This window comes from Erinaceus europaeus, chromosome 8 (genome assembly GCF_950295315.1).
Source record: "Erinaceus europaeus chromosome 8, mEriEur2.1, whole genome shotgun sequence".
Classification (NCBI taxonomy): Eukaryota; Metazoa; Chordata; class Mammalia; order Eulipotyphla; family Erinaceidae; genus Erinaceus; species Erinaceus europaeus.
The window spans coordinates 33,457,025-33,474,231 of record NC_080169.1 but is presented as its reverse complement, the minus strand read 5'-3'; the positions used below and the strand labels follow the sequence as shown (position 1 = coordinate 33,474,231).

Below are 17,207 nucleotides of genomic sequence, written 5' to 3'. Positions count from 1 at the left end.
TTATATGAAACTTCTTTTCTCATACCTTCATACCTAAAAACACAACTTCAGAGAAGTGTGGATATACTAGTAGTAGCAGCATTAGCAAATTACTGAGCTTAGACTCAAACTCAATTCTACGAACATCACAAATCCCAAGATTCTTCCCTCTACAATCCAAGTACCTCATGTTTTTTGATTTATTCAACAATTTGTTCTTTTGACTAAATTAAAAATCATTCTGAAAGTTTGCCTTAAAACACCCTCAAAGTGTTACTAAATTAAGGTTAAATCTCAAGTATAAATTTCCAAGCAATTAGTTTTGGTTTTGCCCGAGCAGAACGCCCCACAGATGATTCCGAATGAAAACTATTTACACACTACCATAGTGCATTTCTTATAAAAACGTTGGGTCTGTTGCAGCGATTTGCTAATCAAATTCAGAATTTGATTTGAAATGCCTCCGGCAGACAGCCAATCCAGTTATGAAAGAACAGAAGCAAAAACCAGAGCCCTAGTGCGTCTCCTCCAGAAGCTAGCTGGGCTCTTTGCTCTCTTTAGTGATCTGGTTCTATAGGAAATCACTGCAATTGCTCCTAAACTAAAATATCATAGCTAATTTTTTTTCAATAAATTATTGGACTCTACTAGACACAAACCATGTCCATTTCGGAATCTAGAGTTATAAAATATTCTGACATGTTTTAATATAAACAGGAACATTTCCAATGATTGCTTGGATCTAAAATGTTTTTCCACTTGACATTTGTTTATACTTCCTAGGAAAGAAACTCTATTTATGGATAACTGAATAACACAAATAAACATCAGAGAGAGCTGAAAAATCAGCTTTGATTATGCATGAAAATCTACAATGTCATTGTGTACTCTTATGCCTTATTCTGATTGCCTGTTTATTTTTACAGAACTGCTGGTGAGCCTATGGAAGAGGAGCCAGCCTTGTGAAGTGCCAAGTTCCCCCCCACCCTGATATTTCCTGTGTATGACATCATTGTGTATCCCCCCACCCCAGCACCCTCAGACATGTCTTGTCTGCTGCCTGGGTGGCACAGATTCGATGGAACATAAACACTGGGCACAAAATTCTGAACAGCAGCTTCACTTGTTCTTTGGATGGACTTGAAAGGGCATTAAAGATTCCTTAAATGTAACCGCTGTGATTCTAAAGTTACAGTAAACCACGACTGGAAGAAACTGCTTCCAGCAAGCTTTTAATATGCTTGGTGACCCACTCCTCGGCTCAGAGTATGAACAAGAAACATCCAAAACAGTATTAGATACTGCTGATTACTGAAGCTATGACATCCAGTGAAATTTGGGGCAAAACCTGAGAAATTTTTATTCCTGACATTCTGCTCAGTTTTTTTTTTAATTGGGTAATTTTTGTCAAACAGTCTAAACTTGTTTATAAGATTTGCTTTCAGCTATGAAGGGATAGCAATTCCCACAGATTGGAAGATTTTTGTTTTGTTTGTTTTTTGACCTTTGTTTTAACACATGGCTCGGCTCTTGCTAACAAGGGTTCATAATGGAAGAACTATTGATGCTATGAGGCTTCATTCAGTGGAATAAAATACATTATATCTCAAAATCCAAATGTCAAAGGAACTTAAAAAACTTTATGAACACATGATGAAATATTTTTCTGTCACATTCTTTGAAGAAAAAAAATAGCCTATTTCTTTAACATCATTCTGTGTTCTCACACACAGAGCTTTGCAATAACATTTTGAGGATGAAATCTCCCTCCCTCATTTTAACCTTTATGCTGTTGATGGGAGCCCTGAGCGCATGTTCCACGGAGGATTTTTAGTGTTTTTGAAAAGTGTAGAACTTTTCAAAAGTGGTCTTGGTAGTTTCCAAATCTGTAAAGAACTTACTCACACACTTTCCTTTTTCTGTTCTCCATCCCTTCCTTTCTTTTGACCTTCCACCGTTCATTACTACAGAAAAGCAGAGCACACACAACCTCCCTTACTACTTAGAAACTCAGTTCCTCTTTCCTTTCTATTTAAGACTTTTCTGATTTACACAGTTTCTTGCTCGAACCGTATTCTTTTAGCTGAAAGTACTAAGGTGAACACGGCTTAATCAATATTACTGAATTTTCTAGATTTTTGAAATGTACTGATGAAGGCATTGCTTAGTTGAAGTCACCTTGAACTGAGCTACACATAAGAGCTGTCCTTTCACATGAAAACAAGACACAAACTTAACCTTTAAGCATGTTGCCTTAGTGTCAAATATTAAAAATATGGATATTTATTGTAAGATTAAAAGCAACTTACTAAGTAGAAGGTTAATTATATTATCCACCTACCTCTCCAAATTATAGGTCAATGCTAACAAATACGTAAAGACACTGATGTGAAATATCTTGCAGTATTTAATAATTGACAATGCTTTGAAACAGTCGATATTTCTTTTTACATAGTTTCCCAACTCAAAGGATATATTAAAGCCATAAGTGAAGATTGTCATGCTTTTATTCAGAAATTTGAAAGAGCCCTTAATTAAAACAAGGTTTTAAGGAAGGCCATGATATGAAAGATATGGGACAATGTGGTTTTAGTTAAAGAGGACTCTAACCTGTAAATCAAAGATGAAAGATTTCACTCAAGTAGAATTATATAACTCCTTTTTGTTATAGAGTCAGACCATATTTTTCACGCATTTGATTTTTTTAGGATTACCATTTTAATTTTAAAGACTTTTATTACATATACAGAAATAGCTCAGTACTTGGTTTAACATCTTAGAAATTTGAGACATGCTTTGAAATAGGAAATCTGAAATGGAATGTAACTCAACATTAGGTAAAAACTATTTTCACTGCATAAAGGTAAGGTCAATGTAGATTCTCAACCTAGATTTTACAAATATTTAATTTTACACAAAACTTCATGGCCTTAGCAGAGGAATTCATGCCAATCTTGTTGCTTTGCTATAATTTCTTGAGGAGATGTATTTAAGAAAACTAAGCAGTGGGACCAAGGTTAAGAATGTTCCTCTTTAAAAGAGGAAAGTTGTATCATATATAAATAAAAAATAAGTCTGATATTTTAAAATGTGCTTCAAAATTATAAGTCTCTATCTTAATCTTCAATCAGAAGTCTCAGAAATTTTTTGATGTCGAGTAAGAAAGTGAAACAATATAGTGTCATACCGACTTACTGATGATTACTACAACAATGTTACTGTAGTCTCATGCAAGACCATCAGTCTAATAAAGCCAAATCTCTCAGACATCTCCATGGTTCTTTGGATTTAAAACATGGCCCATTAATTAGTTAAACACACATCCTTCCACTTTACCCAACTGGTTACAGTTCACGTCTTTGGTATACAAAAAGAGGCAGATAAACTATGGACAGGATTAATCACAGATGAATGTGGTTGTAAGAACAGAATGTCATTTCTTTTTTATTATACTGTTACAAGATGCAGTATAGCCCTTCAGGACAGAATGAAGGATTTTGAAGAATATCAGTACTTCTTTTGAAATAGTCCAGCAGTTTTGAAAGTGAAATTTCATTTGACTTAGTTTTCTTCACTAACACATTTCTTTTTTTGTTGTTGCTCACAATAGTTCCTAGTAAGAGATTGCACCAATAGCCCCTCTTTGAGCAATATCAATAATTATGATTGATATTGTGAAAGACAATCACATAGATTTTTTCACAATGTTTACATTCATGCACAGTAAGTAAAAATAGTTGTTTTAAGAAATATATTTGCAAATGGTGCTAGGAGTATAGTTTAGTAAGATTTCATTGAAAGTACAAAAGGATTTTAAAAAAAGAATTTTCTAGTTCTATTTGGAAGTGTCTATTAAATTGAAAATCATAGCTTTACTCACCAAAAGCAAAGTGGATCTTAAATCATAATAAAAGCTACCTTTTTGCTTAGTAAATTGGGAAGAATATGTTGAGAGGGAATATGTTTAAATGCTTAATACCAAAAATGAAGACAGAAGTCAATGTTTAGGGAAACCGAGATACTTATATAAATGACTACAAATCACATTTCCATTAGCAGGTCTAGGAACTGAAATCTTGCTGCAGTTTTGGCTGCTACTCCATGCAAAACTCTCACACAGTTCTTAGTAACAACATGGTAGATAAAAGCAAGATACAGCAAACTAAGATTTCAGAAACTATAGGACCAGTATTTCTTAAGAATTCAATACTGTTTCATTTTCAAATAACCTTCATAAACTTTGTGGACTTACTGAGTTTCTTTACAGACTCCATGTGGAAGTAAAATTGAATGAGCCTGTAGAAAGTCTCATGAGAGAAATTTCTCTAAGTCAGCATGTTCAGACTTACTTTTATATCCCGGCATTTATGCTTAGGACTATTTGTTTAATTTTTTCTTACTAGTTATTTTTTGAGATTGTTCTCTCAATTTCTTTCAATGGAAATATTTAATGTCTAGTAGTCACAAACCAAACATGCCAAAGGTTTCTACCTTAAACGTGACTTATTCAGAGTTTTAAATAATCACTATGTCAGAGTTTGACATTGTCATTTCTAGAAGCATCTATCCTAGCATCCTTTTCCTTATCCAGGGATGAAATGACTTACGTAAAAAAATAAGGACAAAAGTAGGAGACAACACACCTGTTCAACTATGCCATAAAGAGGACATTTTCACCTTCAAAAGAAATGAAAAACAGATGATTTATGCTGAGAAAAGAAAGCATTTTATTATTTTCAAAATGTATCACCAACATAGGATCATGATCAAATATATTTTTTATCCCAAAGAATGGAATTATATTTTATCTCCTGCATTATTTTGACTTTTACTGTCTTTTGAATGAAGTATGAGAAGCATTACATGACCTTACTCAACACCAGCCCTGAAATATGTAAGTGCCTATGGGTGGCTTCTTATCTTGATCATATTTACATTGAAAAATAATAGCTTTTGCCTCCTCATAATTTTCTTTCACTCCATCAAAAGCTTCTTGAAGCATAACATGATAGTCATATGACCAGAGGAAAGTGTTTTGAATTAACATGGTATCTGCACACAGGACTATACAACTGAGTTTCTCCAAATCAACTGTACTCAATTTTTTCTATGACATAGTAGTTTTATTTAGTGGATTAAGGAACAACTGATTCAGTTATTAATATGATTGAAATAGATGGTTTAGACAAGTGAATCTTAGACATGTGATCTGGGACTTTTGGGATCTTGGTCTTAATAATATAGTAAAAAAAAGTCATAACAGTTTCTCAGACTATCTTAATTCTTGAGCTGGAATACTTAGCAAATATGTACTGAATTTACTATATCTGCCGATAATTCTAACCAATATTTCCCTTTCCACCTTTTTTATTTCATTGTAAAATTACCAATGCAAAGTCACTATAATGAGCAATAGGAATATTGTTTAATCTCTATTTTATGTTTCCTAAGTAGAAACAAACTTAGCAACTGGTTTTCTGAGACACCATAGGATATTTTTCCTTCCCTGTAATTTATGTAACATTCTAGTAAATACTGTTTTTTTAATCCCTACCTTTAAATATTTCTTACCTTAAAAATAAACCAAGTTATTGTATTTTTATCTATAGATTTGAACCTAGTACTTTCTTTAGTACAGAAATTTTTATGTTAAATAAAGTTTCTACCATTCTTACTAGTACCTAATTGTGTTGTGCTAAAGGAGATTATGCATATTTTTTTGTCCTTTGGATCCTACCTTTTCCACTTAAACTCACAAGTTTGAATTCTATTCTAAAGAATATAGCCAAATATAAAGCTTAAATCAACATAACACAGAAGTGTGATATTTTCAGATTATTCAAAAAAATTAAACTCTTTTATTTACCTGTTTGGACCTTACGCAGAATAGAGACAAATACTGCAACATCAAGTATAATAAGGAGGATGAGATATTTTGTAGGACACTGTGGCAATATCTCACAGAAGAAAGTGGCATTCTTTCTTGCAGTTGGCATATTATGACAGTTAGTAAAGAACTTGCAACAATTCTGCTCTTGATTTTACCAACAATATGGAGTAATAAAACGTGTGGGAATTATTTTTTATATCTGAGTAGGAATAATAATGTATGGTTATGTAAAGGCTGTTTTAGATGTAAACATTCATAGCCTCCTTCTAAATTATAGGATTCTCGAACTCTTTCTGAATCAGTAATAGCAATATTTATCTCCAATTTAACCAAGCTATATGAAATTACCATTTAAGTAGCTGCTGGGGATAACTATCTTTCCGCTAAAAATGAATGAGAAAAGCTTTCAGCTTACACAACCTTTACCACAAACAAGAACTTAAGTTGGAATCACAGCATGGGAATACCAAGCAGTGTGGGATCTTTATGAGTGGTGGAACAGTACTATGGTGTCTCTCTCCTTCTCTGTTTCTCATCATTTATCTAGAGGGGGAAAAAAAGTGATAATTTTATAGATAATAGGCTCAACATTTTATGTAATTTCAAAGGAGATAGCCTAATATTTTTAAATAAGGTGGGCTGTGCAGACAGGAAACCAGTATTTTCTAATCTTGTGACTGAACTCTAAACTAGACTTGTTGATGTGTTTGCCAATAACCTGTAATTTCTGGCTTAGTATAAATTAAAATGTCTTTTCTATTGTGATCTGATATCTTTCAGTAATAAGATCAGTTTGTTGTCTTCTGTGAACCAGTGGTTTTGCCCTTAATTTTTTTGACTAGATCTGTCATACAGAGCTGCTATGAAAAATACATGTTGCCAAACTTCTTTTTAAAAATTGTGCTGCCAGTGATGTTTTCCGAAATGTAAAAAATAATTACCTTATAAAGGATAGATAACCAATAACAACAGCATTTTGAACACACTCTTAGAATGTTTACTTTTCTGAGTCCCTTTTTTTTGTATTTGAAATTATTGAACAGAAAATTCAATGGTGTGTTCCAATTTTTTGTTGTTGTTAATATCATAGTTCTCTTTTAGAGAGATGGAAATATTATTTCTTTGTGTCTTATGTTTTCTACTGAATTAGACTTTCCTCTAGTCTTAGAATGAATAAAAGCTATTTGAAATAAAAAATGTTCTCATTCTTCTTCTTCCTTGATGCCTAGTACTAGCCTCAAAATAGTACATAGTGGATAGATTTTTGAAGCCTCACCTTCACAGAGCCCTGCTCCACTAGGGAAAGAGAGAGACAGAGAATATGGATGGATCTGCCAATGCCCATGTTCAGTGGAAAAGCAGTTACAGAAGCCAGACCTTCCACCTTCTGCACCCCATAATGATCCTGGGTCCATGCTCCCAGATAGATAAAGGATAGGAAAGCTTTCAAGGGGGAGTCAGGTGGTAGCACAGCGGGTTAAATGCATGTGGCACAAAACGCAAGGACCGGTGTAAGGATCCCGGTTCGAGCCCCGGGCTCCCCACCTGCAAGGGAGTCGCTTCACAGGCAGTGAAGCAGGTCTGCAGGTGTCTATCTTTCTCTCCCCCTCTCTGTCTTCCCCTCCTCTCTCCATTTCTCTCTGTCCTAGCCAACAACAATGATGACATCAATAACCACAACAATGTTAAACAAGAGCAACAAAAAGGGAAAATAAATAAATATTTAAAAAATTTAAAAAAAAAAGGAAAGCTTTCAAGGAGACGGAGGATGGGATACAGGGCTCTGGTGGTGGGAATTGTGTGGATCTGTAGCCCTTTTATCCTATGGTCTTGTCAATATTTCCATTTTATAAATACACTTTAAAAAAAAAAGGAAGGGAGTCAGGTGGTAACGCAGCAGGTTAAGCACAGGTGGCGCAAAGGACTAGCATAAGGATCCCGGTTCGAGCCCTCGGCTCTCCACCTGCAGGGGAGATGCACAGGCAGTGAAGCAGGTCTGCAGGTGTCTCTCTTTCTCTCCCCCTCTCTATCCTCCCCTCCTCTCTTCATTTCTCTCTGTCCTGTCTAACAATGACATCAATAACAACAACAATAAGACAAGGGCAACAAAAGGAATATAAATATCAAAAAATTTTTAAAAGAAAAGAAAATTAAAAAGGAAAAAAGAAAAATATTACTAGTTATAATACTACAATATTTACTATTATACTTTCAAGAAAATGGAAGGGTAATTTTCAAATAAATCCCCTTTATAATGATGCATGTATTTACAAAAGAGGAAAGGACAAAATAATTATATCTGACTATAATTTACTGAGTAAAATAAAGGATAACAATAGGTAACATAGATTAAGCACCGGCCATATGTCTATTATTTTGCTTAGCACTGTACCAGAATTAGATTCAGTTATCACTTGACTTCTACCCATGTATTATTATTCTCATAGGTTGAACACTGCAAATGTGAATTCACTGATTTTACAGATAGTGAGAGATATGGTTGGATCCTTGCCTGTGTTTATTTACCTCTAAAAATTGTCCTCTCTCCAAGAGGCATGTATTTGTCAAATATAACACACTAAAGATTCTTTAACTAGAAAACTATGACTAATATTCAAAACAGACAGCATGTTCGGGTCTCTGTTAGCCTTATGATTTTACTAAGCTATAATTTTGAATAGCTCTGATATTTGTGGCCATGTTTGTAAGCAAATACAAGTTATAAAATACCCCACACCCAATTTAACATCTTTATTGGATCTAGCCAAGAATCCTAGTATGTATATTCCCTAAACTCTTGAAATCTGCTCCAAGACTAATACTTATTTTTATATTTTATAACCCCCTGCAATGTTTGACTGTCTAAAACATAATTGTTTCTACTGGACAATGGTTTGGGTTCCTTCTGGGATAAGATAGCAATATTATGTCTAACAGAAAGTAAACGAGATGAAGTGAGTGGGTAGAGTCACTTTCGGTGGTAAACACCGTAAGTTTAATCAGATTTTTCAAATGAAAATGTTACTTTATGGGTCTTTGTTTTCTTTTTCATTGCCATGGAGAAAAGGGTCACTGAAAATGTGGGTTTTAAGTTAAAGACAAAAAAAAAAAAAAAGAATATTGTGGCCTTTTTTAAAGCAATTCGTAGTTAGAGATCTAAAGAATTTCTTTCATTACTTAATACTTCTTAGAGCTATTTAATTCAGAGTACTTCCACATATTATAATCACTTCTCATTGTTATAATAACATACAGTATATTGTTATACATAATAACAATGTCAATTTTAATCACCTTTCAGTGGACCATAAATGAATCATTCCTCATATACATTTAATAAGTACTTTTGAAAAGAACAAACACCCTTTCTTTCAAATGATGCAGGAGTCAGGGAAACAGTTTTAAGAAAAAAAAGCTGAGTAAATTTTTTTCTTTATTCTTGAAAAAGATTCAGTGCACCTAGAAAAGGTATTCCTTTTAACTACTGACTAAGCTCTTTTTTTTTTTTTGCTGTACGAGTGACCTAATTTACTATATGTTCCAGGAATATACTTATGTACCTCAATATGTATTTATACTGTGTATGTCATCAAAGTTCTTATACTATTCTCCATTATCAGCTTTATTCCTTTCATCTCCCCCATTCTGTCTGGCAATCATCATTTTGTTTGTGGAGTCTAAGAATGGTTTATGTTGTGATTTGTCTGTTCACTTAACTTGTTTCTTTATATGCTCAATATTAGTGAAGTCACCTGGCATTTACCTTTCTCTTTTGACTTATTTAGCATAACTACTCTGGTTTCCATATATATTGCAAATAGTGAGATGTCATTGTATCATAGTTAACCAGTATTCCATTGAGTGTATGTATCCCACACCTTCATCTAGTCACTCATAGATCAGTACATAGGTTGGCTCATGTCTTGGTTCTTATGACTATTGGTTCAGAAACATAGATGTACACAGATACTCAATCATCTGATGAGCAATTGAGTTGTATAACATCATGATTTCTGGTTGGGGAAGTTTGCTAGTAACTGCTTATTCCATCGTATTGGTAAAGTCACTCTAGTATAAGCCCTTGAAATTTATAACAGTACATCTAAAATCTGACATGGTTTCATATACATATACATAAAACCTAAGATAATATAGTAAAGTAAATCAAATTAATCATGTAATAAAATATATTTAATAGCTAATTATATATGTATGAAGACATACCTAAATGGCTGTGACATCCTTATTTCTTTAAAATAAGGATACTTTTTAAAAACATTTTTTTTAATGGGCGGAGGGTAGATAACATAATGGTTATGCAAACAGACTCTCATGCCTGAGGCTCAAAGTCCCAGGTTCAGTCCCCTGCACCACCATAAGCCAAAGCTGAATAGTGCTCTGGTTAAATATATATATATATATATATATATATATATATATATATATATATATATATATATATATATATATATATATATTCCCTTTTGTTGCCCTTGTTGTTTTATTGTTGTAGTTATTATTGTTGTAGTTATTGATGTTGTTGTTGTTGGATAGGACAGAGAGAAATGGAGAGAGGAGGGGAAGACAGAGAGCGGGAAAGAAAGATAGACACCTGCAGACCTGCTTCACCACCTGTGAAACGACGCCTCTGCAGGTGGGGAGTTGGGGGCTTGAACTGGGACCCTTGTGCAGGTCCTTGCGCTTCACGCCACGTGCGCTTAACCCATAGTGCTACTGCCTGACTCCCAGGATACTTCTTTTAAGAAGATATTTTTAGACACAGTCCAAAGTGAAACATGTTGAGGTGGCACTGGTTGTTTAATTTGGTTGAGATTAGCAAATGCAGTATCAAATGGTACATATCAAGAGAAACATGAAGGAAAATGAGCCAATCCCCAGAGGTTCCAAGACTAGGAGAAATATGGTTGTTATAGAAAATGAGGAAGGTTCCTTGCTGTCTTAGAATTTAAGAAGGCAGTAGATAATTATATTGTTAATTTTTATTTATAAAATGGAAATATTGACAAGACCATAGGCTAAGAGGGGTACAATTCCACACAATTCCCACCACCAGAACTCTGTATCCAGTCCTCTCCCTTGATAGTTTTCCCATTCTTTTTCTCTCTAGGAGTATAACCAAGTTATTTGGGAACTTAGTTTACTTTGAAAATCCCATGGTTAGGATTTACTTTGCCATATAAGAACTTACAAATAATTACATTTTACATACTGATAGGACAGGTTGCTTGCTTCTGGTCTCCCTGGTCTAAGATTATAGGTGATATTTTATTTTTTTTAATATTTATTTATTCATTTTCCCTTTTTTGCCCTTCTTTCATTGTTGTGGTTATTGTTGTTGTTGATGATGTCTTTGTTGTTGGATAGGACAGAGAGAAATGGAGATAAGAGGGGAAGACAGAGAAGAGGAGAGAAAGATAGACACCTGTAGACCTGTTTCACTGCTTGTGAAGCGACTCCCCTGCAGGTGGGGAGCTGGGGGCTTCAACTTGGACTTAACCACCTTGGACTTAGCCAGCTTCAACTCTTTGCACTTAACCAGCTGCACTACCACCTGACTCCCTGTGATATAATATTTTAAAATAAAAGTTATTATTTAACTCCAGTGCTAAAATTTAGTTTACTAAGTGCTTAGATGGAAGGAATATATATTCAGAGCTGAAGTCTATGCATTTAAAAGCTTGAGGCATTCAATCTATTATTCTCCCTCATATTAATTAAATATTGGTGTAAAAGACTGTAAGTTAATAGGAGTATATATTAACACCATTCTCACTGTCAAAGGTCTGTGTCCCTACCTCCACACCCCTACAGTGGAGCTGGAAAATCTACCCTCCCCCAACCCTAGTCATGAAATGAGTGCAGCCTAGAATGTTCCTAGAATGTGACCATGGAATGTGAGCTCAGATGGATAGCGATGCAGAGGTTACACAAGCTTCTGTGATAAATATGAATAAACATGGGCCCTAGGTCAGATTGATGGGGTTTACAATTAATATTGGGAGCCATATTTAGCAATTACTCTCTGCCCTGATCCAGCTTTCCAGTCCTATTTCCAGCTCTGACACCATTTTCCTAGACAATAGTCCACCTGCATGTTAGGTGTTGGACTCCAGCAGATGACATTCCAAGGCACCCATGACTGTACTAACATGCCTGAGCCCAACAGATAACTGTAATAACATGCCTGAGCCCAACAGCATGTTAGTACAGTCGTGGGCCCCTTGGGATATCATCTGCTATATTCTTACCTCTAGGTTTATGATTATTAAACAATTTCTTCTGCTTTATATCTCGATGCTTTTCAGCCATCAAGTTGCAGATGCTACCATGATGCCAACCTGACTTCCTTGGACAGACGACCTCTCCAATGTATCCTGGAACCTCACCTACCCAGAGCCCTACCCCACCGGGAAAGGATAGATAGAAACAGGCTGGGGGTATGGATTGACCTGTAAATGTCCATGTCTAGGAAAGAAGCACTTACGGAAGCCAGACCTTCCACCTTCTGCACCCCATGAAGAATTTTGGTCCATGTTCCTAGAGGAATAAAGAACAGGGAACCTGGGACCAAGTGGTGATGCACCTGGTTGAATGCACATGTTGAAAGCACATGCTCAAGGACCTAGGTCCACTTGTCCCCACCAGCAGGGGGAAAGCTTCACAAGTGGTGAAGTAGTGTTGCATGTGTCTCTCTGATTTTCTCTCTCTATTGTTCCCTTCCTTCTTGATTTCTGGCTGTCTCTATCCAATAAATACATAAAGATAAAAAAAAATAGGGAACCTTCCAATGGAGGGAATGGTGTGCAGAACTCTGGTGGTGGGAATTGTATGGAATTGTACCCCTCTTATACCACAAACTTGTCAATCATTATTAAACTACTAATAAAAAATATATATGCATATTAGTGAACTATTTTAACTTCTTCTTTGCTAAGCATTGAGTCTTCATTTGTTGTTTATTTCTTATACACATAAAAATATTTATAGCTATTGACCACTTACCATCAGCAATGCTTTAAATCTCAAAATACTTCTATGAAGGTAATAATTTAATTACTGAAGAAACTGAAGCTCAAATGACAGATTTAAAAAAAACATTGCTTTTACCACTGTCATATTTTATTCATTGTCATTAATACTAACTTAATATTGGGTACAGAAGTATGTATTCAGTAATCTAATAAATAATATCAAGAAAATTGACAAGATAACAATAAAATATAGATTTAGGTTTAGAATTATGTGATACTAAGGTGTTTAGAAAATGCAACCTGTCTTCTTTCTCCATAAAATTATAACATAGAGGAAATCAAACATAGAGTACATTCAGTAAATATTTGCTAGACCAGCGACACACAGCAATGGTAGTGCACAGAACTTGAATGTAAGAAGGTCCAGGCACAATTCCTGATACTGACAATAGCCAGAGCTAACCAGTGCTCTAGTTTATATATATATATATATAATAAGGTATAAATTACATATAATAATATTCACAAGGAGAAAAAAGATCTGAACAAATATCTCTCAAGAAATTAAATCTATTTTAAGGTGTTTGGTACACCGCTGTCACTTACATCCTTAATGTCTACCAGATCAACACTAAATTAAAAGAATATAATGTCAAGAATTAGAAAGACAGAAGATTAAATTTGTAGAGATCCTAAAAATTCCCTTAGAAATTGCTTCTTAAATTGCATTCATTTGCATTTCAATCATTTCTTTTTTTAATCAGTTAATTATAATTTCTGGTACATCAAGTCCCAGATAATCAGCTACTTCAATAACTATTTCTGCTTTATTTCATTTGCCCTTTAATAAAAGATAATTTCCTACCTCTTTAACTTTTCAAAGGACTGATCTTGATAAGCAATACTTTTAGTTCTTTCATCATACTCCAAACCCTAATAAGGCTATAAAGCCCTCATCAGACAGATTGTATTTATACAAGAGATCTACATGACATTAAAACAATCCTGCCATTTTAGTTTAAAATCCTACAGTTTAAGTCAGCATATATTTAACCAAATACAGTCAAACTTTCAAACGTTTTTTACTATATTACTATCTTATTACAAATTACATTATTCAGGAACATCCAGTTGGAAGATATGTACAGAACAAAGTATGGGTAAAAGATACAAAGTTTCTTTGTCATCTCTAAGCCATTTTCCCCACATGTCCACATGTTCCTTAACAAGGAAGCTTCCTAACTTCTTTTTTTTATGTTTTATAAATGTATCTTTCCCACTAGACTATTAAATTCTACACAGCACTCACAAACAATAATAAATAAAAATAACTTCTGCTTTGCATTTGTGAACATTTATAAAAAGCCTGTTGGATGCTTTCTTGTCACTACTCTTGTAATCTAAATGGAGAACATGGTGAAGTCTTATAGTATGATCTGCATTACAAAAACACTGTCCTTTCTATTGAAATTAAGTCAACTCAGTTGTCACGAGATTTAAGAAACAATCTGAAAAGCAAGTATATAAATCTTGTTTACTTTAAGAAGAATTTAGTATAGTTATATAGTCCCAGAACATCCCAGAGTAAACAAAACTGAACTGAAAATCCTTGCTTAGAATTGTCCAATCTATTTATACCACGAACTAATTTGTGACATTGTATACATTTAATATCTCCCTCTTGCCTAAATTTAAATTTTTCATGGAATTTTAATTTTTAATTTTTTAATATTATTATCAGTATTTATTGGATAGAGAAAATCAGAAATCGAGAGGGAAAGGGGTGATAGAGAAGGAAAAAGGCAGTCCTGTCCTGTAATCTTACTTCATCACTTGCAAAGCTTTAGCCCTGCAAGTGGGGATCAGGGTCTTGAACCTGGATCCTTGCACATTATATTGTGTGCACTCAACCAAGTGCACCACCACTTGTCCCCTTCTTGTAATATTAAAGACTTATGGGAGCCAGGCAGTGGCACACTTGTTTGAAAGCACGTATCAACATGTGTGAAGAAGCAGGTTCAAGCCTCTGTGGTGAAGTAAGTGTACAGATGTCTATCTTGTTCTCTCCTTCTCTATCTCCCCTTTCCATTCCGCTTCTTTCTGCCCTGTCAAATAAAAATAAAGTAAAAAGGGGGGAAAAAAAGGAAAAAAATGGCCACCAGGAGTTGTGTATTCATAGGGCCTGCACTGACCCCCAGTGATAACCCTGGTGGCACTAAAATAAAATAATAAAATAAAAAATATTTAATTATTAACAAGAGAGAGACAGAAAAAGAATAAAAGACACATACAGAAATAAAAAGTGAGCCAGGACATCATTCTGGCATATGCAATATTAAGGACTCAACTTAGGATGCTCTCTAATTTTTTTTGACTGTTAAACATACTGTTTCTGCTACTTTTTGAAAAAATGTATTATATTTCAATCATTTAGTGATTACACATACTATTAAAACATCTATTTGACTTAAAATCAATTATTTTAATCATACATTTTTACTTCCCTAGAAGAATAAAAAAAACTTAAAACTGCATTGATTCCTATATAATCTATTTTATCTTATATCCCATTACTATATAGCCTTTAGCTTAGTCTTATTTTTAAACATTAATTTTATTTGTAAAATAATTGCTATATACCAATGATTATGTATTATATATGTAACAATAAGATACCATTATATTTGCCAGTTTTATGCTCAGTGTTTTTACCTGCACTCCATTTCTGTGCAGGTAAAAACACTTTTTTTTCTAACTTAAAGCAAACTTTCCCTGTCTAGAAATTTTTTAAAAACTTTTTTAAAGGAAATATTTGCTGTGTGTAGAACTCTATGTTGCCCCTACTATTCAGTGTAATTTTGGAAGTCTGAGCCATACCAGTCAGGCAAGAGAAAGGAATAAAAGCCATACAGATTGCAAGGTGAGAAACTACTGCGTCATTATTCACAGATGATATGACAATACACTTAGAAAATCCAAAATAACCCAGTAGAAAACTTTTGAAAGTTGACAAGCAGTTGTAAGGCAACAAAGTTAATACACAAAACATCAATGGCAAGTAGAATGCCAGAAGAAGACATACAGAAATATTGAAATCAATCCTATTTGCACGCCATGCTCATGGACTAGAAGAATCAACATCATTCAAATGGTCATGTTCTGGTTCAATATACATAAAACAAAAATGTTACTCATCACATCAACAAATGAAAAACCCAAAATCATGATTATTTCAGTAGAGGCAGAGAAAACCTTTGACAATATTCAACACCCTTTCATGCTCAAGACACTAAAAAGAATGGGGATATATGGGAAAACTCTCAAACTAGTTGAGTCGCTATACAGTAAACGCATAGGCAATATTACACTTAATGGTGAGAAACTGAAAACTTTCCCTCTCCAGTCAGGTATAACATAGTTTTGGAAGTCCTACCCATACAATTAAGCAAGAGAAAAGAATTAAAGTGATTCAGATAGGAAAGGAAGAAGTTAAGCTGTCACTATTTGCAGATGATATGACTGTATATAGCAAATCCCAAAGAATGCAGTAGAAAACTTCTGGAAATCATTGATCAACATAGTAAAGTGGCAAGCTACAAAATCACTATACAAAAAGTCAATAGCATTTGGGGACTTCTGGAGGCACGACTATGGAAAAGCATCATCTGAGTTTTGTTCTCTCCATCAACTAGGAAAAGAAACAAAAATCACCTGAAAACTCAAGAAAATATAACCAAGATCTCTTCAAAAACTCACCAGGCCACAGGTGAATACAGACACCTGTGTGTGTGGCTTATGGACAGAAAGGGGTGAGGGAGAGACTCCTGGGACTAAAAGGCCATACTCAGCAATGACTGGCATTGATTGGGAGTTTGGGAGCTGAGGCTCACTGTTTCTGGGTCTCAGTTAAAGAAATGACTGCTAAGGAAAGAAAGGAAGGAAGGAGGAAAAAAGAAGGAAGGATGGAAGGAAGGAAGGAAGGAAGGAAGGAAGGAAGGAAGGAAGGAAGGAAGGAAGGGAGGGAGGAAGGGAAGGGAGGAAGGGAAGGGAGGAAGGGAAGGGAGGAAGGGAAGGAAGGATGGAAGGGAGGAAGGGAAGGGAGGAAGGGAAGGAAGGATGGAAGGGAGGAAGGGAAGGGAGGAAGGGAAGGAAGGATGGAAGGGAGGAAGGGAAGGAGGGATGGAAGGAAGGAAGGAAAGAAGGAAGGAAGGAAGGAAGGAAGGAAGGGAAGGGAGGAAGGGAAGGGAGGAAGGGAAGGAAGGATGGAAGGGAGGAAGGGAAGGAAGGATGGAAGGAAGGAAGGAAGGAAGGAAGGGAGGAAGGAAGGATGGATGGAAAGAAGGCTG

The 17,207-nt window shown here is 34.8% G+C and overlaps 1 protein-coding gene across 6 annotated transcripts in view; it reads left to right on the top strand.

Moving 5' to 3' along the window:
* Nucleotides 1-7,066, top strand: part of HDAC9 (histone deacetylase 9) — a 1,141,821-nt gene extending 1,134,755 nt beyond the window's left edge. For all 6 annotated transcript variants that reach the window (XM_060196121.1, XM_060196126.1, XM_060196123.1 and 3 more), the window contains one exon: nucleotides 906-7,066. In XM_060196121.1, the coding sequence (XP_060052104.1) occupies nucleotides 906-945 (40 nt within the window). In that variant the 3' untranslated portion in view covers nucleotides 946-7,066. The remainder of the gene's footprint in view (nucleotides 1-905) is intronic.
* Nucleotides 7,067-17,207: the final 10,141 nt, after the last annotated feature.